Below are 26,217 nucleotides of genomic sequence, written 5' to 3' on the forward strand. Positions count from 1 at the left end.
CTTGTTGGAGTCGTGTGCACGTGCCCCTGGCCCACCACACAGGTCATGTGAGTGCTTCAGACGACGGTGCAAGGGGTTCCCTAGTGTGGTGTGGGCCTCTCTCTCTGAGTGCGGAAAGAGGTGTTTGTCTTCCACGTGCTGGGGGGCGAGAGACACCACACATCTGACAGGCCCCTCTCTGCCCTCCCAGCACCTTGGGCCATTGAATTGACCCACTTAGAATTTTTCCTGTGAAGCTGACACTGACATTTAAAATTCAGATTGAAGATGGTATGCCTGTTCAAGACTTTGTTTCCAACTTCAAGCAGTCATAAGAACATGATTTTCCTACAGCAACAAATTAAACAAATGTTTGTTAGACTGCCGCACTCAGGATGACGGTGTTGCGGCCCTGCTCCCGGCCCCGGAGACAGCCTGCTGGTTCACACCCTCACCTTCCAGAGCCACACGCAGTGCCTGTTCTCAACACGCTTAAAGCCATTTGTGTTTTATTTTAGTAAACTGAAGGATTCCGAAGCCAAAAATAGAGAATTACTAGAAGAAATGGAAATTTTGAAGAAAAAGATGGAAGAAAAATTTAGAGCAGATACTGGTAAATCCCAATCCTAAACTTCTGAATTATTTAAATATAAGCCTTTTTTAGTGAACAGTTTTATGTTTTCTTTTTGATTTAACTATTTTAGTTACACAGAGCACTTACATGGTTCCAGAGACAAAATGGTGAAGCAGGGTCCATTCAGAGCTGCCTTCCCACCACAGCCCCACCCACAGAGAGAGCCTCAGACCTCCTGGTTTCCACCCTCTGACTAGGGGAGAAATAGCATCTCAGTGCAGATTTAATTTCCATTTTTCTTATGAGCGGAGTTGAGCATCTTTTCATGTGTTTAAGGGCCATTTGTATTTCTTACTCTGAATTATATGTTTGTGTTTTTTGCCCCTTTAAAAAAAAATCACGTTTTTAGCTTTTTTCTTAATTTTTGAAAGCTCTTTATGTATTGGGGATTAGATCCCTTTGCGACTTAAGTTGCAAATATTTTTCCTCGTTTGTCTTAGATCTTTTTACTTTGCTTGTGATGGGTTTTTTTTTTTCTTTTTTTTTTCCAAGGCAGTGTTTGTATATTTTTGTGTGTCAGAATTATCATTTGTTTCCCTTTTTTGAGTCGTAGTTAGGAAAAGATTCCCCACCCACTGGGTATTCAAGAATTCGCCTTTGTGTTCTTCTAATACGTGTACAATCCCATTTTTTTAATTTAGATCACTGGTCCATTTGGAATTCTCCCTCATGTGCACTGTGGGAGATGGATTCAGTTTGACCGTCCTCCTTATGGCCAGCCAGTTATTGACAGGTTCTTCTCCCCACTGACTTCAGATGCAGTTCTTGTTGTAGGAAGTTACGTGGGGACCGGGGTCTCTCCCTGCCTCTCCCACCTTTCTCCAGTGTTTGTGCACAAGCGCTGGTTGATTGCAGTCACTGAGGCTTTAGTGAATGTGTTCTCGTGTCTAATCAGTCTGCTCCCCCAAACCCTCTCGCCACAGCTTTCAGATCTCCTAGTCTTTCTAAGGCTTTCTTGCTTGGTTACTCTTCCAAGCGAACTCCGTGTGTGTACGTGTTTGTGTGTGTGTGCTAAAAGATGTGTAACAGAACATTTGCCGTTGTGACCGTTTTTACATGTACAGTTCAGTGATATTAATTACATTCATATTATGCAGCCATCACCACTGTCCACTTCTAATTTTTAAATATAATCTGTTTTATTTTTTGTTATCGTCACTGAGACTATACGCAGCAGAACATACACCAATTCAACAATTTCTTCATTTACAGTTCAGTGACATTGATTACGTTTTTCAAGTTGTGCAACCATCTAGCCCTCCTCTTTCAAGTTGCCGTTGTTAATTTTCATCCCGTATAGGTAGTTCTTAAAAGAGGACAGTGCCCAGGGCAGATGTTCTTGACTAATTCTTTTCTGTCACCTTTAACGGAAACTCAGCTTCCCTTAACATCTCCCCGTCTCCCTCATCCCTCAGCCCCTGGTGACCACTGGTAGACTTTGGTCTCTGTGTGTCTGCGTGTTCTGTGCATTTCGTATACGTGGGATCATACCATATTTATCATCTTACATCTGACTGACTTCACTCAGCATGATGTTTTCACAGGCCACCTATGCCATAGCATGTATCAGGACTTCATTTCTCTTTATGGCTGAGTAATAACTCATTGTATGTACACATTGCATGGTGTTTATCCACTTGTCTCTCCATAGACACTTGGGTTATTTCCACCTTTTGGCTGTTACGAATAATGCTGCAATGAATATTCATGTGTAAGGACCTGTTTGGGTCCCTGTCTCCAACTCTTTTGGATCTGTACTTCGGAGCAGGCTTGCCGGGTCACGTGGTAGTTCTGTGTTAACATTTTGAGGAACCGCCAGACTGTTCCCGAATGAATGTTTCAATCAGGTGGTCTAGCTCCAGGAAAAAGCCTAATGGTATTTTTACTGAGATCACATTGAACTTGTCTGTTAACTTAGGGGAGAATTGGCATCCTTATAACACTGAGTCTGTCATCTAAGGTTAAGATACAGTGTTTTGAATGTTTTACCTTGACTACCCTTTGTTTCTTTCTCACAGGACTCAAACTTTCAGACTTCCAGGATTCTATTTTTGAGTATTTCAACACTGCGCCTCTTACACATGATCTGACGTTTAGAGTAAGTAATCATAACAAAAAGTGACAAATGAAGTTAATTTCTAAGGTGAAAAAAGCATAATGTGATTTGATTAGCTGCAGGGCCAAAACCACACCAGTAAATTAACACACAACAGCTTATCTCAAAGCTGTGCTGACCACTTCGTTGACCTGGGATGTTGACTGTGTGTGAGGATATTTGAGGCATTTGAAGTATTCCCAGAGAAGCTTCCCAAACTAAGTGGAAGCTGTTGGAGGAAGCGCCCAGCTTCTTCAGGGCAGGAAGGGACACTGGTCCTTGGCGGTGTAGTGAGCAAATACAAATTTTCACCCGTCTCTGGCCTGTTGAGAATAACTCAGTCATGTTACCATCGTAGTTGACGTTTACATGGCTGTGTAGTTGAGTTTCAGTGATGGTGGAGAAGGGCCGTTTATAAGAACAAGCCAGTGCCAGGTGACCTTGCGAAGATTCTGGTGTTGGGGTTAAACACACCGCCCTCCACTCTGAAAGCTGGCTCATCCTTGAACAGCTCCAAGCATGCTCTCTAGGCCTCATGGCCGCAGGCCTATTTAGGAAGCCGCTCTGCTCCGGGGCACCACCTCTTCCCTCTGCGCTCCGGCACCTCAGCGGAGTTCCGGGGAGGCCGGACACCCTTCCCCTCATTTTCCAAAGTGATGGTGACGGATCCTTACCAGCCACACCTGAAAGCAGCCCACTAAGCACTGATACAGTCAAGGCGAGCCTCTAATGGGGCTCTGACTGTTGTTCTTGGTTTTCCAACAGGAGAACTGAAAGAATCCAGTAGAGTGAGCATGTGTGTATCCCTCACCTAGTGTTTTGCTACATGTACTTTCTCTCTCACATACCAAACCAAAACCAAATCAGTTGCCACGGAGTCAGCTGTGACTCCCAGCGATCTCTTGTGTCAGAGTAGAGCTGTGCTCCGTAGGGCTGAGTTTCCAGAAGTAGATTACCAGGCCTTCCTTCTGAGGTGCCTCTGGGTAGACTGAAACTTCCAGCCTCTTGGTTAGCGGCTAAATGTGTTAACCATTTGCACCCCCCGTGCCTTCTGTCTACATACACTTGACTTTTTCTCTCAGAACTATTTGACAGAAAGCCGTAGGCATCAGAATCCCCTAGATATTTCAGCACTGTTTTCCTGAGGTCAAGGGCATTCTGCTGCACACCATGACACCACTGTCAGACACCCGTCAGGCATTTCACACCAGTGCGGCAGTGGTATCCAGTACACTGTCCATGTTCACATTGCTCCTGTGGCCCCACCACGGCCCTCCTGAGCTGGTTGCCTTCTAGGTCGGGATCCAAATGGAGATCCTGCCTGGCATTTAGCTTTTGGGTTTCTCTGGTCCTCTGATCTAGAATAGTGCCCCATCCCTTTTTTTCCTTCTGTAACACTGACGTTTTTCTAGAGGACACACCAGCTGTCTTGTAGAACATCCCACACTCTGGGTTTGCCCATGTTCCCTCTTGATTAGATGTGGGTAAACATTTGGCAAGAACTCTGCATGAGGGGTGCAGTGCACGTCCTGCTGCCTCCCTTAGGAGTCAGATGTCTGTCTGCCTGGGTTGGTGATGCTGCCTGCGCATCCAGCCCTGTCTGCTGGGAAGGGGTCCCACCCCTGTGTAAGCCGGGAGCCACCTGGGAGTGACTACGTGGCTGGCCATCCGCAGCCTCCCTCCTGGTGGTTTCAGTGACGTCTGTGCCTGTAAAACCGGGGCACATTTGTATTGTTCCCAACCCTTCTGGGCACAGAAATGTTTTTTATGAAAGTGGTGGTGAGCTCTTTCCCTGACATCCTCCATGCTTTAAGAAGACAGTGTGTTTAACCACTGGGTGCACACAGTTCCTCCATGAGCCACCTGCTACACAGCCAGTTCCTTCTCCAGCCACACCGTCCAGTCAGGCGTGAACTCAGAGGTCCCCCAGAGCTGGAGCTGTCCAGACACCGTGTTGGCGGGGGTGGAAGCCTAACTCGCCTGCCAGACCTCACTTAGGGGAAAACGTGCTTACATGTTGGGCTTCGACAACCAGTAATTGACCCAGCCTTTCCCTTGCGCCTTTATGTACAAAATCGGATGTCATGGTGCGCGCTGCACGCTGCATGCTGCACGGGCGGGCGGGCGCAGGTGTCTTCTGTGTGTGCGCCGCATCCCCAGGTGAACGGGCTTGCACTTGGCAGCTCATTAATTACACCTGTTGGGCAGTGTTGATCTGGTTCATCGGGGCCCTGAGGCGGACACTGCGTTCAGCAGCATGCTGCCCTTCCGGGTGCTTCCCAGCTCTCTGCAGGGTTTGGGGGCTCTGATCACTGCCTTCTTGTGCCAGCAGCTCCCACGAAGCACACACACACAGCACCTGTGCACCTGCCTAAATAGCAACCGTCTGTGGTGAGGAAGGGTTTTCAGAGTACTCATCTAAAGTAAGGTCCCTTTTAAATAGTTTTAGCATGTAGATTTAGCTTCAGGTAGACCATTGCTAAGTTCACTTGAAAATCTTGAGTTGTCAGAACAGAGCAAAGCTTGGCTTCTCTGCATTATGAAAGTTGCAGTGAAATTTTCCTTCCTTGGCAGTGACCTGGCCAGAGCCTTCTGGTTCTGGCTCCAGACCTCAGTTGATGTTAAGAGTGTCTTCCCAGGCCCCTGAGGGAGGGTAAGAAGCATCGGTTAGTTTATCTCAGGCTGCCAGTGTAGCTAAAGTTGCTTGTGAATACAATCATTTCCCAACTCACACCCTTTGAATGGCAGGAAGAGGAAAAGGCCATGAGCAGATGAGGACAGCCAGTTTCTTGCCTTTGGTAATAACAAAATTGTCAGGCTCCACTTGCCAACGCAGAGGCCCTGACCCAGGCCCCAGAACCTGCAGGGCAGTGGTCCCGGGAGGCAGGGCGGCTGTACCCTCATGTGCAGGGTGGCCAGGACACAGGGTGGGAGCCCAGGGCCCCTGTGGACTAATGTTGTTTATAAGAACCTGTGGTTGAAGTCTGCGTTCTGCAGAGTACGACCTTCACCCCTGCTCCTTGCTGTGTTTTCACAGACGGGCTCAGCTGGTGAGCAGGAAGCACACACGCCAAAGCCGGAAGTGTCACCATCCATGTCTGTGCCCACAGGCATAGAGCAGCAAGAAGTAAGAGGCTGTTGCCCCGTGGTGCTCCGGGGTCGGTCCTTGACGCCCACCCCGCTTCGCTGCAGCCTGTGAACCTAGTGATGGCAGCACTCTTGTGTCAGGCCAGTCAGCCTTGTCCCTGAGCCCCACTTGTAGCCAGAACTTCTTCCTGGACCCTCATGCACGGTCTCTATTTTCAGGATCACCGCCAGCTAGGTGAGGGGTGCCCTGACAGGTGTCTCCACAATGTCATCCATTAAAGATGCAAAACCGCTCATTATTAATAAGTTCTAGAGAGAAATGACTCCTCAACAGTGTGTGGCACCCACGGGCAGTGCTGAGATCAGCACCACACTCACCTGTCCCTGTTGTCTCCCAGGATACGGCTCGGGCCCTGCCAAGGCCTCCTGCAGTGCTGCCACCCACCATGCCATCCCTCACCCTGGCTGGACCCAAGGTAGGCCTTGCCTTGTGCCCTCCGCAGCTTCTTAGTTTTAGAAAACACCTTCTGTGGCACCGTGAGACCTGTGTTCTGGTGTTGGTCCACTCTGAGTGGTGTGCGACCCAGGAGACTGCCGGGCTGTGTGTGTGTCCTCGTCACACCAGCCACACCTACCTGCAATTTAGTTGCACGTTCTGAGTCCAGCCCCACCCTTCCGCCCCACCTTCATGGGAACCACTGCGGGTTGTGTCACTGTCCAGCTCTTTCTCCACAAGCTTGTAGTCACGTATGTGTGCACACACGGAGCCGTGTGGTTTGTTGTTGTTTGGTGCCATCCAGTCGGTTCCGACTCAGAGCAACCCTGTGTACGACAGAAGGAGACACTGCAGGGTCCTGCACCATCCTCATAATCATTGTTATACTTGAGCCCACTGTTGCAGCCACTTTGTCAGTCCATCTCCTGGAGGGTCTTCCTCTTTTTCGCTGACCCTCTACCAAGTGGGGTTTTTACCAGCCCAAACGGGATTAACGTACACATGCAGGTTTGTAACCTATCTGTTGCAAGCCGTCCTCATCAGGGCTTCTGCCTCCTTCTCTGCATGGCCCCTCGCTGCCTGTCTTCCCCTTTTCCTTTAGTACAAACCTTGACACAGATGGAGCACTCCGGCCAGAACAGTGCCCCTGAGATCCAGGCTTAGCAAGCACGGGGCCAGGTGTGCTCACAAGTCTTTTCGCTTTTGAACAAAGACGCAGCCTCTTTTCAGGTTCAGCCACCGACAGCCAGGCCAGCTTGATTTAGTTTGAGACTAACTAGTGGTTTGGCTTTTGGATTTAGGTTCTTGTAGTCAGGCAGACAGGTAGTGTTTTATTTTACATAAGACGGGATTCCCGAGAGTCACAGAGCGCAGCTGTGAAATGCGTTCCAGTCCCCACAGCCCTGGAGGTGCCCATGCTTCTCCCATCCTGGCCTTAGCCCCTCCCCTGCCACCATGCTCCAAGCTTTCTGCTTAACTCCCTAGCTTTTCACAGATGGTTTCCCCCATAGATGTGACTCCTTGAGTAACATGGTTTTATTTTGCGGGTCTAGGCTTTCCAAACACTCTGTGACTCGTAGTCTGCAGCCTGCAGCTTCCCGTCTCGCTGCATGTGTGACTGCATCATGGTGTGTCCACCCCGACAGAGACCTCAAGTGCTCTCAGCCTCTGGTTGCGAAGAGCAGGGCTGCTGTAGACACTCGTGTGTCTCTCCCTGCAGGGGCTGCTTTCCGGGCCGCCCCGCCCAGCACTGAGCTGGTGGCTGCGGGGCCTGAGGAGGAAGGAGGCAGAGCCCCTTGTCGATGCTGACTGTGCTCCTTGGTCAGCCCTGCTGTGGGACATACATGCCCGGCAGTGTCACTGCACCTCCTCAGCTCCTTACCAGCAGGCCCAAGTCGTTGATAGAGTTGCGTCCCAGCAGACTGGCCCCTCGTCTCACAGTTGGCTGCTCCCCATGCTGCTCTCTTCCAGCCTAAAGCGCACCAGCTCAGCATCAAGTCCTTCTCCAGCCCCACGCAGTGCAGCCATTGCACCTCCCTGATGGTTGGACTCCTCCGGCAGGGCTACGCCTGCGAGGGTGAGTGGGGCCCTGCCAAGGCAGCCACCCAGGAGGCTTAGGGTCCATCACGTCCATGGTTTTATAAATGCTCAGTCAAGTTGGTGGGAGGAGCGTGACCCCCTGCTGCAGCAGGACAGTGCCAGCTGTGGGGCCCCGGTCAGCTACGGACCATTACTGATTGTAAAATGCAGTGTCCCCGGCTGTTCTAGAAAGTTAGGGAAAGCAGAGAGTGAAAAGAACTCCAAAGCTCTCCATTATGAAATCATCTAGAGAAAGCTGCAATTGGGCCACATCTATTTCCTTCTAGTCCCCATTACTGTCATTATGGTATTTTTAGGACGCCGCCTGTTGTGCCTGGCCCTGGGCTGGGCTCCATGCCCACCTGGATGTGGTGGCCTCGTCCACCGTCATGCCCAGGCAGGGGTCACCCCCGCCCCACACTATAGATGGATAGGAGTGGCCACACAGGGTGGGGCCCGATTGCAGGCTCTGCACACACCCGTCACGCTGTCCGGGCTTGCCGTCGTCCTAAGAAGTGGTTTAGTCTTCACTTCTTTGTGGTACACAGCAGCAGCGCATTTCCTGTTATGTAAACTCAGTGAGCACTTGGACTGGCTGCCAGGACCCGTCTCATTGTTGTCACCCTGTAGCAGGCATGTGGCTTGTCCCTGTGGTAACACCGAGCCTGACCGTCGGGTTGAGCACTGCTCTGCAGGGCGACAGTCATCACTCTGTGACAGTGCCCCCGCGAGCGAGCTTGCACCCCTATGTGTGCTCCTACACACGTGTTGAGAACTTACTGAGTGCCAGGCCCCGAGCTTCGCGCCAGTCCTGTCCACAAGCTGTCTTTGGCTCGTTGCTCGTCTGACCTCTTTCTTGGTGACCCTGGGTGGCTGCAGTTGTCACCTCTGCAGTGCGCTCTACAGTGACTCCGCTTCAGGAACAGGTTTTAACATTGCTACTCCTTCCCTCTCCCAGTGTGCTCGTTTGCCTGTCACGTGGCCTGCAAGGACAGCGCCCCCCAGGTGTGCCCCATCCCTCCTGAGCAGTCCAAGAGGCCCCTCGGGGTAGATGTACAGCGAGGCATCGGGACTGCCTACAAAGGCTACGTCAAGGTAGGTGGCGGGAAGGAGGTGGTTCTGTCCACCTCACGCCTGGCACCTTCCTGTCTTGTGCTTAGCACCATGGAGGCGTGACGGTCCCCCAGATCCCCACTGCTCATGACAGCATCTCTTTTGCGACGTGAACTGACACTGGAACCAGGCCTGGGAGGCCCCTCACCCTGGGGAGGGATCATCAGGTTGATGTGGCCAGTGTGGCTGATCTCAGTAGACCTGGGTCCCAGACCCCCAGACCGACCCTGGGCTCCGCAGGTCCCAGACCCCCAGACCCTGCGACACACATCGCCTGCCTCCTGGGCGGAGCATCTGGGCAGGTGCGTTGGAGGACTCCAGAGCTATGCGGCGTGTGGTGCCCGCTGCACGTGGACACCCTAAGCTTCATCCAGCTGTTCGCCCACCATGTTCTGTGTCAGGTGCAGATACATATGGCGTACCTGATTCTCCCACCTTCCCCTGCAGCATGTTTTATCAGGCACGTGGAGCACTCCCACCAGTGCCCTGAGCCCAGGCATGTTTGGCCAGAGCATGAGAGTGTTATCCCTTAGGAGCACAGTGGCAGCGCAGCGGCTGGAGGGCAGCACAGGCCCAGCCCCGGGTGCGCAGGCCCGGCCCCGGGTGCGCAGACCAGGCCGCAGTTGCATTGAAGACCAGCTATCAGGCGCAGTCTCAGGCCTCGCTGCTTGGTAAAGTGTGTCCCTGTTGGTTTGCAGGTCCCTAAGCCCACCGGGGTGAAGAAGGGTTGGCAGCGGGCCTATGCGGTGGTCTGCGACTGCAAACTGTTCCTTTATGACCTGCCCGAGGGGAAGTCCACGCAGCCCGGTGTGGTCGCCAGCCAGGTCCTGGACCTCAGGTCTGTCCACTTACCAGCACTGTGTTACTACTTTCCTGTTTTTAACCTTTGGCCAGAATAAGAATTTGTTGCTTTGGTAATTTTGGCCGCATTCATACCTTCATGTCCTCAATTATTGCATAGGTCCAAGAACAGGTGACATTTAGCTGTCAAAGTACATGCTATGAACTTTTTCTGCCTTGAATCTTTTTGCATTGAAACAGATGCAAAATAGGCATTTAACATAAGGAAATCGCTTGCTGAAAACAAGCAAAAAATACTCCCAAGAATAAATCGTGCAGCAGGAGCTGGGTGGCCTGGTGTGCTTCAGATGCCTTGACTGGTGCCCTGTGAGGCCGAGGTGTGGGACAGTGTGTGTGAGGGGCCACGGCTGCGCCCTCTCTGCCCCTTGTCCAGTGAGGCCGAGGTGTGGGACAGTGTGTGTGAGGGGCCACAGCTTCGCCCTCTCTGCCCCTTATCCAGTAAGGCCAAGGTGTGGGCCGGCGTGTGTGAGGGGCCACAGCTTCGCCCTCTCTGCGCCTTGTCCAGTGAGGCCGAGGTGTGGGATGGCGTGAGGGGCCACGGCTTCGCCCTCTCTGCCCCTTGTCCAGTGAGGCCGAGGTGTGGGCCGGCATGTGTGAGGGGCCACAGCTTTGCCCTCTCTGCCCCTTGTCCAGTGAGGCCGAGGTGTGGGCTGGCATATGTGAGGGGCCGTAGCTTTACCCTCTCTGCCCCTTATCCAGTAAGGCCGAGGTGTGGGACAGCATATGTGAGGGGCCACAGCTTCTCCCTCTCCACCCCTTATCCAGTAAGGCTGAGGTGTGGGATGGCATCTGTGAGGGGCCACAGCTTCGCGCTCTCCACCCCTTGTCCAGCAAGGCTCCCCTCCGTTAAACACACCATGAGGACAGTCTCTTCTTCCTTTCCACCTGTTCTGAGCTAGCGCATCTGTCCTCTCTTTCCCCATTTGTAAAGTGGAGTGATAGCAGCACTGTTGACGGCATGGAGCTGTTGCAGGAATTAACTAAGTTAGCCGACCCAGCACCAGGCCTGGGCGCATACAGCTCTTGTCACCGCCTTGTCCTCACCCTATAACATGGGTCCTGTGCTGCTGTCCCCTTGCTCCCAATGACAGGGAGCCAATACTGCTGGGCCCTTCTCTGGGCCAGGGCCTGTCTGGGAGCCTCCTGGTCTCCAGCCTTGGTTCCTGGGGGCAGGGGGCCCACAGTGGGCACATTTAAGACAGCTGCAGAACACGTGTCAGAATCATCTGGACAGACCAGCATGGCCCACTTCCCAGTGCCCCCATCCCACGGGGCAGGGGTGGCAACCGGCTGGTGCCCGTGCTCTGGAAATGCTGCCAGTGGCCCTGTGGCAGCTCCCGCCGTGCACACTGCCCTGGCCTGGCAGCAAAGAGGCGTTCAGCCTGAGCACGTGTCCCGGGGCCCACAGAGCTCAGAGTAGCACCTGTGTCAGACTGGGGAGCCTGGGGTGCAAAGCGTAGTGGAGAGAGCATTTCCTAATTGCCCCAGTGATTTATGTCCCATCTTGAGACGGACTTATCTGACCAGGCCAGACACAGACTGAGTCACGGGCATGTTTGTAGCTGAGGTGACATGGCACGTGTGGGGGCTCTTACCTCCGGCACCATTCAGCCACTGCAGGGCTCTCAAGTAGCTGGCTTGTCAGTGTTCGTCATTGTAAGTATGTCTTACCCAGGTGGAGGTGGGGGTCCCACCTGGTCTTCTAGAAAATAGATTCATAGAAGTATCATTTCTTGTAAGGCTTGCTATACGAAAGAGTGAAAGGCAGGGGAGAGGGAATGGAGACGGGGATGTGAGTGTGTGTGTGTGAATGAGTGAGGCTGTGTGTGAATGAGTACGTGTGTGAATGTGTGTGTGAGTGCATGTGAGGGAAGCTGTGTCCTTCCCAGGTGTCCTCAACGTCTTCTCTCTTAGCAGAGATGAGGATTTTTCCGTGAGTTCAGTCCTGGCTTCAGATGTCATACATGCTACACGCCGAGATATTCCTTGTATATTCAGGGTATGATATTGCTTATTTTCTCCTATTTTTTAGAGACTGTTTCATTAATAGTTTTTTAAAAAGCCACACGGTTAAGACAAAGCAGTTTTCTTAAATGCTTCGTTGCGTCCCAGGATGTGCTAGCACAAACCCAAAGCCTCTGGTTTCTCCTGCCCTGCCCTGACGCCTTTTTACACGTTGAATGTGTCTACCCGGTTCACCCTGTCGCCCCCACCAAGCACGGCCCCCTCCACACAGCCATGCCCCCGTTGGGGGACCTTCCTGGCTCCTTCCACCGGTGCCCATCTCCCCCTCTACCGACCCTCACTTTTTACCTGCTCCTGAAACCCCCCTCCTGGGGCTGTACCTCAGCTCCTCTGATCATGAGGCTTTTAGCACTAGAGGAGGCCCGTGATGAGGATCTGTGAAATGAGCCAAGGCCTGGCCAAGTGCTCCCCAGAGCAGGAACAGTAAAGGGCCAGCAGGAGGCCCTGCTGCCAGCGTCAACACGGGGTTGGGGGGCGGCGCTCAAGGCGCTGGCAGGGGTGTGGGTCAGGGGAAGATGCCTTCAGCACCCCAATTGGGAATTTTATACACCCAGTAAAATCGGTGGTTTGCCACAAAAACCAAGTCTGTGAATCATTTTTTTGTTAAATCACTTTATTCAGAACCCTCCACCATCCCATCTGCTAAAACAGTGACCTGTCACGGAGGGCGATGTGCTCGGTGGGGGTGACGGGGTAGACACACTAAACAGGTACAAAGGTCAGGGCAGGGCAGGAGGGCGGAGAGACCAGAGGCTCTGGGTCTGCATCCTGGGACACAGCAAGCACTGAGGAGAGGTGCCTCAGGGCACTTCTGAGGAGCAGGACTCTGGAGACTGGTTTTTGTTTGACACCCACTTCTCCTTGGGCGCAGTGTTTTTATTAATTATCATAAAGTAACTCCAGAAAGAAATTTTTAAGTAGATTGCTAGACCACAGTTTTGGCAAGTGCAAAGTTAATACCTGAAAACAAGGGGCTCCACCCACCAGGTGGGTGGGTCATTCTGACCCTTCCTGCTGTATGCTGGCAAGGGTCTCCTGTGAGGCAGCCGAGGAGCTGGCCAGGCTGGCAGCTCCAACGATCCTCTGGGGTCAAGACTCTGCACCCACCAGTCGTCCTCGAGTGCACGTGCTCTGCTGCAAAGTGGCTTTCCCACAGGGCTGGTAGGCCGCTGCCTGGTGTATTTGGTCGTCTCATAGCTGTTCTCTGTTCTGTTTCTCCTGTCTCCCGTTATGAAGGTGACAGCCTCTCTCTTAGGTACACCTTCTAAGACCAGCTCACTGCTCATTCTGACAGAAAATGAGAACGAAAAGCGGAAATGGGTTGGGATTCTAGAAGGCCTGCAGTCGATCCTCCATAAAAACAGGCTGAGAAACCAGGTGGTACACGTGCCACAGGAAGCCTATGACAGCTCGCTGCCTCTCATCAAGGCTGTCCTGGCAGCAGCCATCGTGGGTACGTACAGGCACTGCTGCCGGGCCGCGCTGTTGCGTGTGGAGGGTAGTGCTGCGTGCAGGTGGTCCCTGTGGCTGCAGCCGTGGCGTCCGTTAGAACGTGTCCGCGGTCTCTCAGGTGGGGGCCTCGGGCAGTGCAGACAGTGAATGCACTTGGCCACTAACTGAAAGGTTCGTAGTTCAAGTCCACCCAGAGGCACCTCCAAAGAAAGTCTTGGTGACCTGCTTCCCCGAAATCAGCCAGGAAAACGCTGTGAGCACGGTTCTCCTCCGATACACGGGGGTCACCGTGAGGCAGAGACCACCCAGCAGCAGTTGGTTCTTCTCACACGCTTTAAGAAGCACGCCATCCCTGCTCACGCCGCTGGTATCCTCGTCGTTCTCACTCCTCCCCTTCTGCCCTTACAGATGGCGATAAGATTGCTGTCGGCTTGGAGGAAGGGCTGTACGTCATAGAGCTTAACCGCGACGGTGAGTGAGCGGGGCAGGCTGCTTCCTCAGCAGGGGCGTGCACAGCAGGGACGGGGAGGCTTTGCAGGGCTGCAGCAGAGACACAGGTCAGTTAGGAAGTCTCTTGAGTCACCACATCAGATTCATAAATCAAGGGAAAGGCAAACCGCTGATGAAACAGGTTGCCGAGGGTAGGACGAGTGTGCGGCAAGTGTTTGTCCAGTGCCCTGGGTGCTCGGGGCTGGAGCAGCAGGCGGGCGCCCTCTCCCAAAGCTCTCATGGTGGGGTCGGATGGTGAGCTCAGCGCTGCCTACCATCAGACCTTTCGAGGAGAGGGCATACGGGAGCCCTGGGCAGTTGGGCAGCATCCCAGAAGAAGTGAGTCTTCACTGAGGGACACGTGGTGCCTCTGCTTCAGACGTTGGGATGTCATTCCTCCCACGAGGGAGGTGCCCCCTGTCTTTGCCTCGCAGCCTGAGTCTCTGCACAGAACCTAAGGAGGCCAGGCCGGGTGCACCGGACCACCACAGCCCAGAGGGGGTGTGTGCTGGGAGTAGCCACCTCCTCACAAGCTCAGGTGGGGTCAGAAGAACAAAGCTGTCACCTTCCCAGGATTGCGTAGCCCAAGGCCATCTCTGTGTGGAGAGCCGCAGGCGGGATCCTGGTCTAGATGGTTGTCAGGGGCATTGCGTTCATTTGGGCCGCATGGGGAGCGGAAGGTTCAGACAGTACTTCTCCAGGGCCTGGGGGGCTGGAGACAGCTCTTAGTTCCTCACATGCAGCCTAAGGGTTCTCGCCTCGGGTGAGTGGAGTAAGGGCCGGGTCCACCCCATGGGGGGACACCTGAGAGAGGAGGTCAGGACGGCCATATTCTCTGCATGGTACAGGGCCACACCGTGCAGTGACAGGCATTTGGCCACCATGGCCAACATGCAGCAGCTGGCAGGGCCACACAAAAGCCCCATCCAGTGGTACTGCTCAGGGGAGGGTGGGTGGGAGCCAGAGACAGAGACATGCTAGGAAGCCTACCAGTGGCAGCCCCACTGCTCTTGAATAAGGAGTTGTCTGTGTGATGGGAAAAGCTCAGGAGGTGGGAGCAAGCTCGGCAGAGTGCCAGAGACAGCGCCCTGCGGAAAGGCAGCTTCAGGCCGGCCGCAGGGGGTGGGGTGCCCGACACCTCACGTTGCACCCTTCTCTGCAGTGATCGTCAGGGCGGCCGACTGCAAGAAGGTGCACCAAATTGCACTCGCACCCCGGGAGAAAATCGTGATCCTGCTCTGTGGTCGGAACCACCACGTCCACCTCTACCCGTGGTCTGCCTTGGACGGGGCAGAGGGCAGCTTCGACATCAAGCTTCCGGAAACCAAAGGCTGCCAGCTGATAGCCACCGCGACACTGAAGAAGGGCTCTACCACCTGCCTGTTTGTGGCCGTGAAGCGACTGGTGCTCTGCTATGAACTGCACAGAACTAAGCCTTTCCACCGGAAGCTTGGCGAGCTGGCAGCGCCCGGCACCGTGCAGTGGATGGCCGTGCTCGGGGACAGGCTCTGTGTGGGCTACCCGTCTGGGTTCGCCTTGCTGAGCACGCAGGGCGACGGGCAGGCCCTCAACCTGGTAAATCCCGCTGACCCCTCGCTTGCCTTCCTCTCCCAGCAGTCTTTTGACGCCCTGTGTGCTGTGGAGCTCAGAAGTGAGGAGTACCTGCTTTGCTTCAGTCACATGGGACTGTACGTGGACCCGCAAGGCCGGAGGTCTCGCATGCAGGAGCTCATGTGGCCTGCGGTTCCTGTCGCCTGTAGTATGTATATGTTTTCTGTTGCCATTTCCCCGTTGTTGCCTCCTCGCCAGCAGCAGCGTCTGTGCACTCTCGCTCTGGCTCGGCGTTGTCCCGTGGTCCAGTGGCCACAGAGCTGCAGAGGTGGGCCTCTGGTTCCCGAGGGGGCCAGGGCAACCATGGGGCTCGTGGGGCTGCAGGCCTGGCACCTCCAGGATCTCAAGGCTCACCTGCCCTGCGCCTGCTCCCACCAGGAAAATGAGGCTCTTTGCCAAAGTCTTTGCAGATGTCCCTGCAGCAGAGGACCCCGTGGTGGTAGCTGGCCTCCCTGGGCAAGAGCAAGGTGACAGGAAGAAGAGACCGGCATTTTCTTTTTTGCTTACAAGACATTCTTCATGATAATGTATTAATTCAGGCAGTAATCAGAACCAGCTCATGGGTGTTGGTGGCCAGAAGCAATCCAGCTCTCCAGTCCCGCCAGGAGCCTCTCTGGGCATGGGGTTTCGCGTGCTTCTAGAGCTGTTCTGATGTGCCCTAAGCAGCGTGCTGTGTGCATGTTGGTGCTGGGCAGGCGTCCGCTCGGGAAGTCACTGAAGGCCCAGAGAGTGGGGAGCAGGGGCAGGAACTATCCCCGAGGCACCTCAGAATACCCTGCACATGGCCCCAGCTGGCCGGACGGAGGCAGCGGTGATTAAATGAGCCAGCCAGATGCTGTTTCAGGGCCTTCACCCTCCCCTTCTCATCCCTCCACCGCACACGCCTCGTCGCCCTCCATTACCCAGCCATGTGCAGCGGCCACGTGCAGGGTCTGCTTCTTGCGGCTCTTTCTCCAGAACATTATTGTTTTGAAATGAAAGGGCCCGGCCACTGAGTTGGAAGTTTCCAAATCTTGATTGTTGGCCCTCCAGTGTTGACCCAACATTCCTGTCACTCCGCTCTGCCCCCAGTTCTTGGTCCACCTGTGTGAGCACTTCCTTTTTTTTCCCCATGCAGAACAGACAGTAAGTCAGCCTTAGAGCTTGCGGAAAAACTTGTTCCAAGCCCTGCACGGGCACTTTAGATCTGTGATCTCACTTTAACCTCCACCCCACAGTCTCTGCTTACAATGGGGATATCAGTCCCATTTTACAGATGAGGAAACCGAGGCTCTGTAATGTTCATAAATCACACGGCAAGGCCAAGTTCAAATTCAAGTCTGTCAGACCTTACAGTCTGTTTGCTTCCGCCAGTAACATTTAACTTTTTAGTTGAAGTTGCTGTTATGGTGGACGTCTCAGTTTATCGATTTATCAGTGTCTTAGTCATCTAGTGCTGCTAACACAGAAATACATAGGTGGATGGTTTCGACAAACAAGTCTATTCTCTGACAGTCTAGTAGGCTAGAAGTCCAAATTCAGGGTGGCAGCTCCAGGGGAAGGCTTTCTTTCTGCCAGCTCTGGAGGAAGGTCCTTCTCATCAGTCTTCCCCTGGACTAGGAGCTTCTCCGCACAGGTACCCCGGGTCCAAAGGACACACTCTGCTTATGGCACTGCTTTCTTCGTGATATGAGGTCCCCATGTCTCTCTGCTTGCTTCTCAGTTTTATATTTCAGAAGAGATTAGGTTAAGACACAGTCTAACCTCATAGACCTAGTCAGTATAGCTACTGGCGATCCATCTCGTTAACATCAACAGTGATAGCATTTACAGCACCTAGGGAAGTCACATCAGATGACAGAAGGTGGGCAGTCACCCATTCCTGGGAACCATGGCCTCACCAAATTGATACCCGTGTTTTGGGGGGACACAGTTCAGTCCATGACAACCAGCAAGTGACACGCACAGATGTCTTCCTGCCCGTAAAGCCCGTCTGTGGAGATGTTCCTCTGGTAGCACCCTCGGGCCCAGCCGGCTTCCCACACCTTGTGTGCCTGCCTGAGAGCCAGCCTCACGGCCGTAGTCAAAACATTCCTTCGGAGACAGCTGGGGTCCTGTTTTAGTACCAGTTATGTCAGTTTCTCAAGCGCGTTTGTTCTTCATATTCAAAAAGAAAGGGTCGTTCAGCAGCCAGTTTGGATTCTGTAATAGGAACGTAGTAGAAGCTTTTTAAAAATTCATCTTCATTTAGTGAAGTATGATGTAATAAAAGATTAGCTTTTAGTTCTGGGAAGTAGAAGAACTGGACCCAGAGCCAGCTGACTCCTTCCTGGGCTGGATGGCCGCCGTCCCAGCTCTGCGTTTCTGCACAGACCACGCCAGGTGGGCTGTGTTGACCCTGGCAAGTGACGGGGGATGGTGGCCGTCTGCTGAGCCGCCATCCTCAGCTCTGCCAGGTGTTTCCTACTGTTCTAAAGGAGGGGACACGGTCTTATACTTCAGACGCAAAGTGGTCCCTGGCTCTCGGCCTCGGGTCTGGTGCGCTGTCCAGCAGTGCTGGTTCCCCGGGGTGAACGGGAAGAGGCCGACAACAGGGCCAACCACTCTAAGGAAGACCAGAGTGCCTTCCCTGATGTCTTTACACGATGCTCCCAGACAGACCGCATAGGTGAGGCCTGAGACAGCCCTTGGGCCTGACCATAGAAAAGATTCAGAGCCCGCAGGGTGGGTGAAGGTGGGCAGGTTTGGCCTGAGAGTCACGCAGCCGTTAAGCAGCCTGGCTACTTGGCGTCTCCGGGAGAAGGCGTTTGCCTGACCTTTCAGCACCTGCCTGGATTCTGTTTCATCTGAATTAATAAGCTGTTGCAGCAATCACGTTGTAGGAAAACTAAACGGAAAAGGTAACTAAAAACAGTCACCTTCAGCACCCATACACGGCTGTACAGTGTGTCTTGGTTACAGAGGTGGCGGGGTGTTGAAGCGTTTCCGGCTATAACGGTGTGAGCTTTATGTGATGTGAACTGTAGACTAGAAGTGGGAAGAAGCATGTAATTACCGGAGCCCACCTGTCCCCTGACATGGGGCAGCACTGCCCACCTGGGGCAGTTTCTGACATGCCGCAATGTCCCAGCATCTGCTGGCAGCCGAGGGCGCTCACTGCTTTGCACCTCCGTCCACACTAGGTTGCAGCCCCTCCCACGTCACCGTGTACAGTGAATATGGTGTCGACGTCTTTGATGTGAACACAATGGAGTGGGTGCAGACCATCGGCCTGCGGCGGGTAAGGCTGGGCAGGCGGCTCCCTGGCTCTCTGCTAGGATGCTGCCGCCTGGGCCACCATGTCACCACTCTGCCTTCCTTCCAACAGATCCGACCACTGAACCCAGAAGGCAGCCTCAACCTCCTCAACTGCGAGCCCCCACGCCTCATCTACTTCAAGAGCAGGTTCTCTGGTGAGCCCCGCTCAGAGGGCAGGAGTAGGCGGAGGGGTCTTCCCAATGGTCTGTGGCCCTGTCTCACAGTGAGAGTGGCCGTGCCCCTGACATGTGGTGCCTGTACACTAGGCCCACGGCCCATGGTCACCAGGGCCCCTCTGTTCCGCAGGCACGGTTCTCAACGTGCCCGACACCTCTGACAACAGCAAGAAGCAGATGCTGCGGACCAGGAGTAAGCGGTGGTTCGTGTTCAAGGTTCCTGAGGAGGAGCGGCTGCAACAGAGGCGGTGAGGGCAGCGCCAGGCTGGCGGGATCACATGGGGGGCTGGGGCACAGCCGAGGAGGTCTCACGTATGAGCCGGAGGCCAGGGCACAGCCAAGGAGGTCTCTTGTATGGGCCGGGGGCTGGGGCACAGCCGAGGAGTTCTCACTTACAAACCAGGGGCCTGGGCACAGCTGAGGAGGTCTCGTGTATGGGCCAGAGGCTGGGGCACAGCTGGGGAGGTCTCATGTATGGGGTGGGGGCCAGGGCACAGCCAAGGAGGTCTCGTGTATGGGGCGGGGGCCAGGGCACAGCCAAGGAGGTTTCATGTACAGTCCAGGGCCCGGGGCACAGCCGAGGAGGTCACATGTGCTTGGGGTCTCAAAGCCATTCTCGCTCCCCAGAGAGATGCTCAGAGACCCGGAGCTGAGATCCAAGATGATCTCCAACCCAACCAACTTCAACCACGTGGCCCACATGGGGCCCGGCGACGGCATGCAGGTGCTCATGGACCTGCCGCTGGTGAGTGTGGTCCTGGGGTGGGTGGGGGCTGTGGGCGGGGCCCCACTCAGACCCAGGCAGTGGCGTGACAGGTTAGGGAGGAGCCTGGCTTTGCGGTGCCCTGAGGGGGCACAGCTGCAGGGGCCCCTGGAGGTTGGCCCCGTCACTCCTACCTTCTTTGCCGTGGGAACGGCCGGGCCCTTCCCCGCCAGCCTCCCAGCGCACTTGTCTGCACGTCTGTGGTGGCCCACCCTTAGGCTGCCCCTGCTCCAGCGGGTGTTCATGGTGCTGCTTCCTCTGCCCAGAGTGCACTGCCCTCCACGCAGGAGGAGAGGCCCGGCCCTGCGCCCACTGGCCTGTCCCGGCAACCCCCGCCTAGGAACAAGCCGTACATCTCGTGGCCCTCGTCAGGTACAAAGGGTGCCGGCCAGCATGGCAGTGGGCGGTGATGCCTACGGGGCCGGGAGGCAGGCCCCAAGATGAGGCACACCTGAGACGGTCTCTTGTTCTGCAGGCGGGCCAGAGCCTGGGGGGGCCGGGCCTCTGAGGAGCATGTCTGACCCCGACCAGGACTTTGACAAAGAGGTGAGACTGGCCTCACCGGCAGAGCAGCCCCGGGCGGTGGACCCAGCGGGGCTCTGGGAGGAAGGACAGGCCCTGCACAAGGGAGGTCATCGTGACATCTGGGGAACATGAGAGTGCATGTGTGAGTGCGTGTGTGAGCCGGGGGGGGCCTGAGCCAGCTTCTCTCCAAAGCGGATGTGTGCTGTCCACCACTCCTTCCCCTCCCACATGAGCTGCCTTCTTGTGCTTTGAATCTCGTGTCTACACATGGTGGTGGCTGCCACCTCTGCTCGGTCCTGCCGTGGACTAGGGGATCTGGTAGAGGTGATCTCCCTGTTTTTCTTAAGTAGTTTCTTAGCCATTTTGTATCTCCTTAAATAAATGGTAAAGCTAGTTTGTTGGCTTCATAGTCAAAAACTGTCATGTTGAGATTTGGGGGACCAGGTTGAATCTATGGTTATTTGGGAGCATACAACATCTCGAATCTCTTGTCAGGGAACATCGTGTCAGCCGGTGGTTTCCCTCCTCGAGGATACACAGTTCCCCATCAAGGCCACATGGTCCCCCCGCCCCCATTGAGGGTGTGCGGGTTTGTTGTTAGCAAGCATATTCTTAAGAGCGCCAAGGTTTTTGTTGCCACTGCGAGTAGGATATAATCTTTGATGACGTTTTCCGGAGTTCGTTGCTGGAGATGATACAGGCTGGTGACTTGGGGATGTTCTGTGTGCTGCCACCTCCCTGATTGCTGACTGGGTCCGGTGTCCCGCTGATGGCCTTGGGTGTCGTAGGCAGTTTTGACAGTTGTGTCTCTGCCCGTGTGAGTACGCACGTGTGAGTGCATTGTGTGCCCGTGTGTCTGCGTGTGTTTGTTAATGATTGTGTGTGGCCACAAGTACACGTGTGCATTCATGAGTGTGGGTGTGAGCATCTGAGTGTGTGCCTGGGTGGCTGTGCATATGTGTATGTGAGCATGTGTGAGCGGCCTCTCCCTGTGCTCTGGCCAGGGCTCCCAAGTAGTGTCAATTCATATCCCTGATGCCCTCTCCTGGCCGCTGCCTCAGTTTCTCCACTGCCCTGGTGCTGATTGTCATTTCTAATGAACAGCTTTCACCTGGCTAAGGAAGCACTTTCTCTTCGCACCTTGGTAAGAGTTATGCCGTGAGGAAGGGGTGGTGAATACTAACTAGGCAGGATTTTTTACATTTCCCAAGTGGCTTTCATGGGTTTTCTCAGTAACCAGTTAGCGCGTTGAGTCACACCAGCCTCCCTAGTCCTTAGAGCAGACCCTCCTCACCTGCAATGCTGTACATCAGTACGTGTTGACCTGGGGTGTGAACGTCTTATTTACAGTTCCTAATCTGTGTTTGGAAACCGTGGTGGTGTAGTGGTTAAGTGTTACAGCTGCTAACCAAAAGGCTGGCAGTTCAAATCCACCAGGCAATCCTTGGAAACCCTGTGGGGCAGTTCTCCTCTGTCCTGTAGGGTCGCTATGAGTCAGAATTCACTTGACGGCAATGGGTTTGGTTTGTTTTTTTGGTTAATCCATGTTTATCAGTGAAGTCGCCTGTGTCGCTCTCTCACCTTTGGTAGGTTTGTATGCAGGGCCCTGTCTGCTCCAAGTACTGAGTTGTGAGGTTTTGCATCTCCTAGTGGCTGTGACACTGGGCTTCTCTGTCTGTAAGGCCTTAGAGCCCTCCCCCAGACTGCCGGAGGCTGGTGATGCTTAGAGGCAGGTCTCTTTTCCCTGCTTTACTTTTACCTTTTTCAAACCTCCAGAAAAGTTGTAGGAACAGTAGGGAGTGGAGTGATGGAAAACTCCGGAAATGGATAGTGGTGAAGGCCGGCATGGGGAATGTAGTCAATACCACTACGCTTAAAAGGTTCAAATGACAAACTTTTTTGTTACACATATTTTACCACAATTTTTTTTAAAGTATAGGAAAGAGAACCCCCATACATGCTTCACCTGATTGGTTTTGGCCTGTTGACTTTTGGGAGAACAGTGTGACCCTAAGTCTCAGCATCATGGCCCCCATGCACTCCCGTGGTCTCCTGCGAATGCAGGCCACCTGCGGGTCACGACGGCCCGCACAGACAGTCCCACAGTGACCCTGTGTGTTCACCCAGCAAGCTGTCCACACGCAGACCCCTCCTCTGCTGTCCCTGCAGTGATCTCTGACACCTTCCCTCAAGTCAGCCTGGGGCCGCGAGCGCAGGTCTTGGCAGTCCCATCGGCTGTGTCTTCTGGGACAGTGACTTTGCTCAGAGATGTCCAGGCTGGTTGTGGTGCACAGCGTGCCTCCCTCAGGATTGAGAAGGGCCTGCACCTAGTGGCCAGCCACCTGTACTCCCCAGGGACAGATTGATTCACAGAAGTCTGTGTGTGTGTGTACACAAATACACACAAGCACGCATATACACTTGCACACTCACGCACATGCATTTTTGCTGAGCCATGTGAGTAGGTTGCCCACGTCGTGCCCTGTACGTAAGGGTGGAGATCTTCTCTGAGGAGACCCCAGCATGGCATTAAACCCAGACAGCGTACCTCTCACGCGACATCTGCCCGTGCCGATTTCAGTGTCGTGATAATGCCCTCTGAAGCGAGGCTTTTTTTAACAGGACCTGCCCACTGCACTTAGCAGGCCCACCTTACGGGTAGTCCTCTTTCATCAGGACAGTCCCACAGCCTGCCTTTGTGCGGCGTGATGGTGGCAGCCTACCACGTCAGAGGCCATTTCTGGCCAGGCCCAGCTGACGTCTCCTGTGACACCATTCATGCCGGTGCACTAGTGGGCCGTCATATCCTCTCAGTGGGCCAAGGCAATGGCACCTGTCTGCCGGCACCAATGCACTGGCCACATTTGACCACCTGGTTACTGCGTCACCTGGCTCTTCTCCGGAGGCCCTGTCCTGTGATGACAGAGCCATCAGTGGGGCAGGGTATTAGGTTTTATGGTGCCTCACAGCAAAAGGACCAGGAGGGTGGCTTGTAGACAGCAGGTTCCAAGCAGAGAGGAGGCACAGTGTCACATCTGACCCCGAGCATGCCATAGCCCGCTGGGCTGCACAAGGACCAGAGCACACCCAGCCGCCAGCATGTGCACTTATCTACCCCTTCTTGTGTTGACAGCCTGACTCGGATTCCACCAAACACTCAACCCCATCCAACAGCTCCAACCCCAGTGGCCCACCAAGTCCCAACTCCCCCCACCGGAGCCAGCTCCCCCTGGAAGGCCTGGAGCCGCCAGCCTGTGACGCCTGAGCCATCTGCCACCCGCGCCACAGCCAGCAGCCCACGCCAGCCCCATCAGTGCCAAGACTGAGCGGACCCTTGGTGTCATCCGAGGAGATGTGGAGTGGGCGTGTAGATAAGGAGATGCAGAAAGTCTATTAAACCATGTGCAGAGCTGTGCCGCGTCATCTGTGTGGTAGCCAGGCCCACCACCTGCAGTGTGGTGGCAGTTCTGCTTGGTGGCGACGGTCCCACCCAGCCCCGCTGCAGCCAGGGCAGCTGAGAGGCCGTGCAGGCCCCCCCTTGGGGCTGAAACAGACCTCCCGCTTAGGAAGCAGACACTTCCTGTGTCCCGAGACTGCTTCCAGGGCCTCAGGAGACTAGAGAAGTCGTCTGTGATTCCCAGAGTCACTAGAATTTTGAGACACAGGAAGGGGAGGGTAGTTCGTGGCCTTTGCATTATTTAGCCATCGCAGGCTCAGCTGAAGTCTTTCTGCCAGCCTCCCAGTCAGGGACTAGTGCCGCCTGCCCACCCATGTGCTAGCCGCAGTGTCACCGGCATCCCCTGCTGCAGTCAGCTACGTTCCGTCTCCCACTCACCTCCCAGCTGCTGCTGTCAGCCTGAAAACCCACACCCTGGGCCAGGGTGGCATGGCGCAAGCAGGCCCAGGGAACCAGGCAGCAAGTGCTGGGACCCCCCCCACCCCCACCCCCGCATGGAGACCCCGTGATTCGTAACCCAGAACCGATCACGTAGACTCACCCACACACTCCGCGTCCCGGCCACAGCAGCAGTGAGGCTCGCGTGTGTTTAATCTCACTCTCCTGTACTATATGTTGAGTAATTGGGTTTGTGACCCTGTGTCATTAAAGGCTTGTAATTAACTGGCAGCCGACTCCACCTGTCGTCCGGCTCGGACAGTTCACAACTTCTATCCCAGGCTCCCCACCCTCCCGCTGTCTTGCGGCGCCGACCAGGGCACACATCAGGTTGGCGCTGAGTGGCGGAGGCTCCCTGTGCACCGAGCTGCCCCACTGCCCTCCTGGGCCTTCTGCTGGGGCTGGCACCTGCTGGGGGTTCTGGTTTTTACTTTTTTAATGTAAGTCTGAGTCTTTGTAATTATTGAATCGTGAGGACATTTTTGAACAATTTACCTGTCAATAAAGAGGAAGACGGCAGTTTTAAAGGTCACAGGGGTCTGTCTTCATGTGTGACGGTGACACCATCAGCACGTCTGGGCTCCCAGAAATCCCAGAGTAGAAATTCTTACTCAAATGGAAGAGCCACCCTCTCAGGGAACCACATGGAGTCAGCTGTGTCCCACGTGGCCAGGCTGCGAGTGGAGGGGCCCCAGGTAAGTGGTGCCCTGGCTAGGACCTCTGCTGGTTCCCAGATGAGCCCACAGGGCTGAGACCCTAGGGGCAGGGGGCTCCTTGCCCCCACCCAGGGCCCAAAGAGAGAGGCTGTGCAGGAGGGCCACCCCAAGTGTGGGAGGGGGTGTGAGGAGGGGAGCGGGTCTGCAGGTGGGGCCCTGGCCAGGGGTTCACTTCCCTGGGGCGGGGCTGGCCGTGCTGGTGAGTTCTTCTAGCTCAAGAGCAGAGCAGCACCTGGGCAGGTGGTATGGGGACGAGCAGAGATGGAGCCGGAAGGCGGCTAGGCAGCCAAGCACCAGCACGGGTGGACGCCCAGTAGTAACATTGGCGTCACTGGGCATTAGTCACAAGTAGTCCCGGCACAGACCTCGCAGGCATCCGTGAGCCCTGGAGGCCTGCGATATGGGGACACAGCCATTCTGGCTACGGACACGCGGGTGTGGGGATGGGCGGGGAGCACACTTGGTAAACCCCTGCAGCTCAGGGACTCTCTGCAGTCCAACCCTGACCTCAGCCAGGACGGCCTGTCTCCACATCTGCTCATCACCACCCCTCTGCAGATGGGGACCTGGCCTCTGTCACCAGCGTGGGGGGGGAGGTAGACGGGCACATCTAGCTCTGGCCCCCAAAGCCCATGCCACACCCACTGTCCAAGGTCAGAGACAGTGTCCTCCACGTGTGGGGGGGGGGACTGGAGTGAGTGGGAGCAGCAGGGGCGCCACAGGGTCATCAAAGGAAACTTGCAGAAATATCAACCAGTGCTTGGGGAGGGACAGTGTGGGGCAGCAGAGGGGTGCTCAGTCAAAATCCACCTCGAGGATTAAAGCAAGTAAGGATGGCAAAGCGCCTCGCAGGTCTGGACCAGGAGGCATCGACTGTGTGCCAATTTTGAAAGCAAAGCGCTAGCTGAATATATGGTGGTGGTCACGAACTAAGGAGCCCTGGTGGCACAGTGAGTGGTTAAGCGTTCAGCTGCTAACTGAAAGGTCAGCAATTCGGACACCAGCGACTCTTCAGGAGAAAAGACTTGGCGATCTGCTCCCGTAAAGGTGGTTGTTGCTAGGTGCTATTGAGTCACTTCCGACTCAGCGACCCCGTGTAGAACAGAACCAAACGCTGCCCCGTCCTGCGCTGTTCTCACAATCACTGCTATGTTTGAGCCTATCGTTGCAGCCGCTATGTCAGTCTGTCTCATTGAGGGTCTTCCTCTTTCACTGACCCTCTACCAAGAATGATGTCTTTCTCTAGGGACTGGTCTCTCCTGATAGCACGTCCAAAGTATGTGAGATGAAATCTCGCTATTCTCGTCTATAAGGAGCATTCTGGCTGTACTTCTTCCAGGACGGACTTGATCACTTTTCTAGCCATCCATGGTATAGTTTGCATCCTTCACCAACGCCATAACCCAGATGCACCAGTTCTTCTTCCATCTTCTTATTCACTGTCTA

At 54.7% G+C, this 26,217-nt stretch overlaps 1 protein-coding gene across 2 annotated transcripts in view; it reads left to right on the top strand.

Moving 5' to 3' along the window:
* Positions 1–24,601, top strand: part of CDC42BPB (CDC42 binding protein kinase beta) — a 135,642-nt gene extending 111,041 nt beyond the window's left edge. The window contains exons 20-37 of one of the 2 annotated variants that reach the window (XM_049899637.1): positions 498–592; positions 2,632–2,711; positions 5,746–5,835; positions 6,194–6,271; positions 7,762–7,867; positions 8,828–8,964; positions 9,681–9,820; positions 11,761–11,842; positions 13,105–13,321; positions 13,729–13,791; positions 14,972–15,568; positions 18,582–18,679; positions 18,767–18,851; positions 19,003–19,120; positions 19,500–19,617; positions 19,854–20,007; positions 20,111–20,181; positions 23,294–24,601. In XM_049899637.1, the coding sequence (XP_049755594.1) occupies positions 498–592; positions 2,632–2,711; positions 5,746–5,835; positions 6,194–6,271; positions 7,762–7,867; positions 8,828–8,964; positions 9,681–9,820; positions 11,761–11,842; positions 13,105–13,321; positions 13,729–13,791; positions 14,972–15,568; positions 18,582–18,679; positions 18,767–18,851; positions 19,003–19,120; positions 19,500–19,617; positions 19,854–20,007; positions 20,111–20,181; positions 23,294–23,425 (2,461 nt within the window). In that variant the 3' untranslated portion in view covers positions 23,426–24,601. The remainder of the gene's footprint in view (positions 1–497; positions 593–2,631; positions 2,712–5,745; positions 5,836–6,193; positions 6,272–7,761; positions 7,868–8,827; positions 8,965–9,680; positions 9,821–11,760; positions 11,843–13,104; positions 13,322–13,728; positions 13,792–14,971; positions 15,569–18,581; positions 18,680–18,766; positions 18,852–19,002; positions 19,121–19,499; positions 19,618–19,853; positions 20,008–20,110; positions 20,182–23,293) is intronic. The other variant, XM_049899638.1, reaches the window with a different exon arrangement.
* The last annotated feature ends 1,616 nt before the right edge of the window (positions 24,602–26,217 follow it).

Source organism: Elephas maximus, chromosome 10, assembly GCF_024166365.1.
Source record: "Elephas maximus indicus isolate mEleMax1 chromosome 10, mEleMax1 primary haplotype, whole genome shotgun sequence".
In the NCBI taxonomy this organism is placed as follows: Eukaryota; Metazoa; Chordata; class Mammalia; order Proboscidea; family Elephantidae; genus Elephas; species Elephas maximus.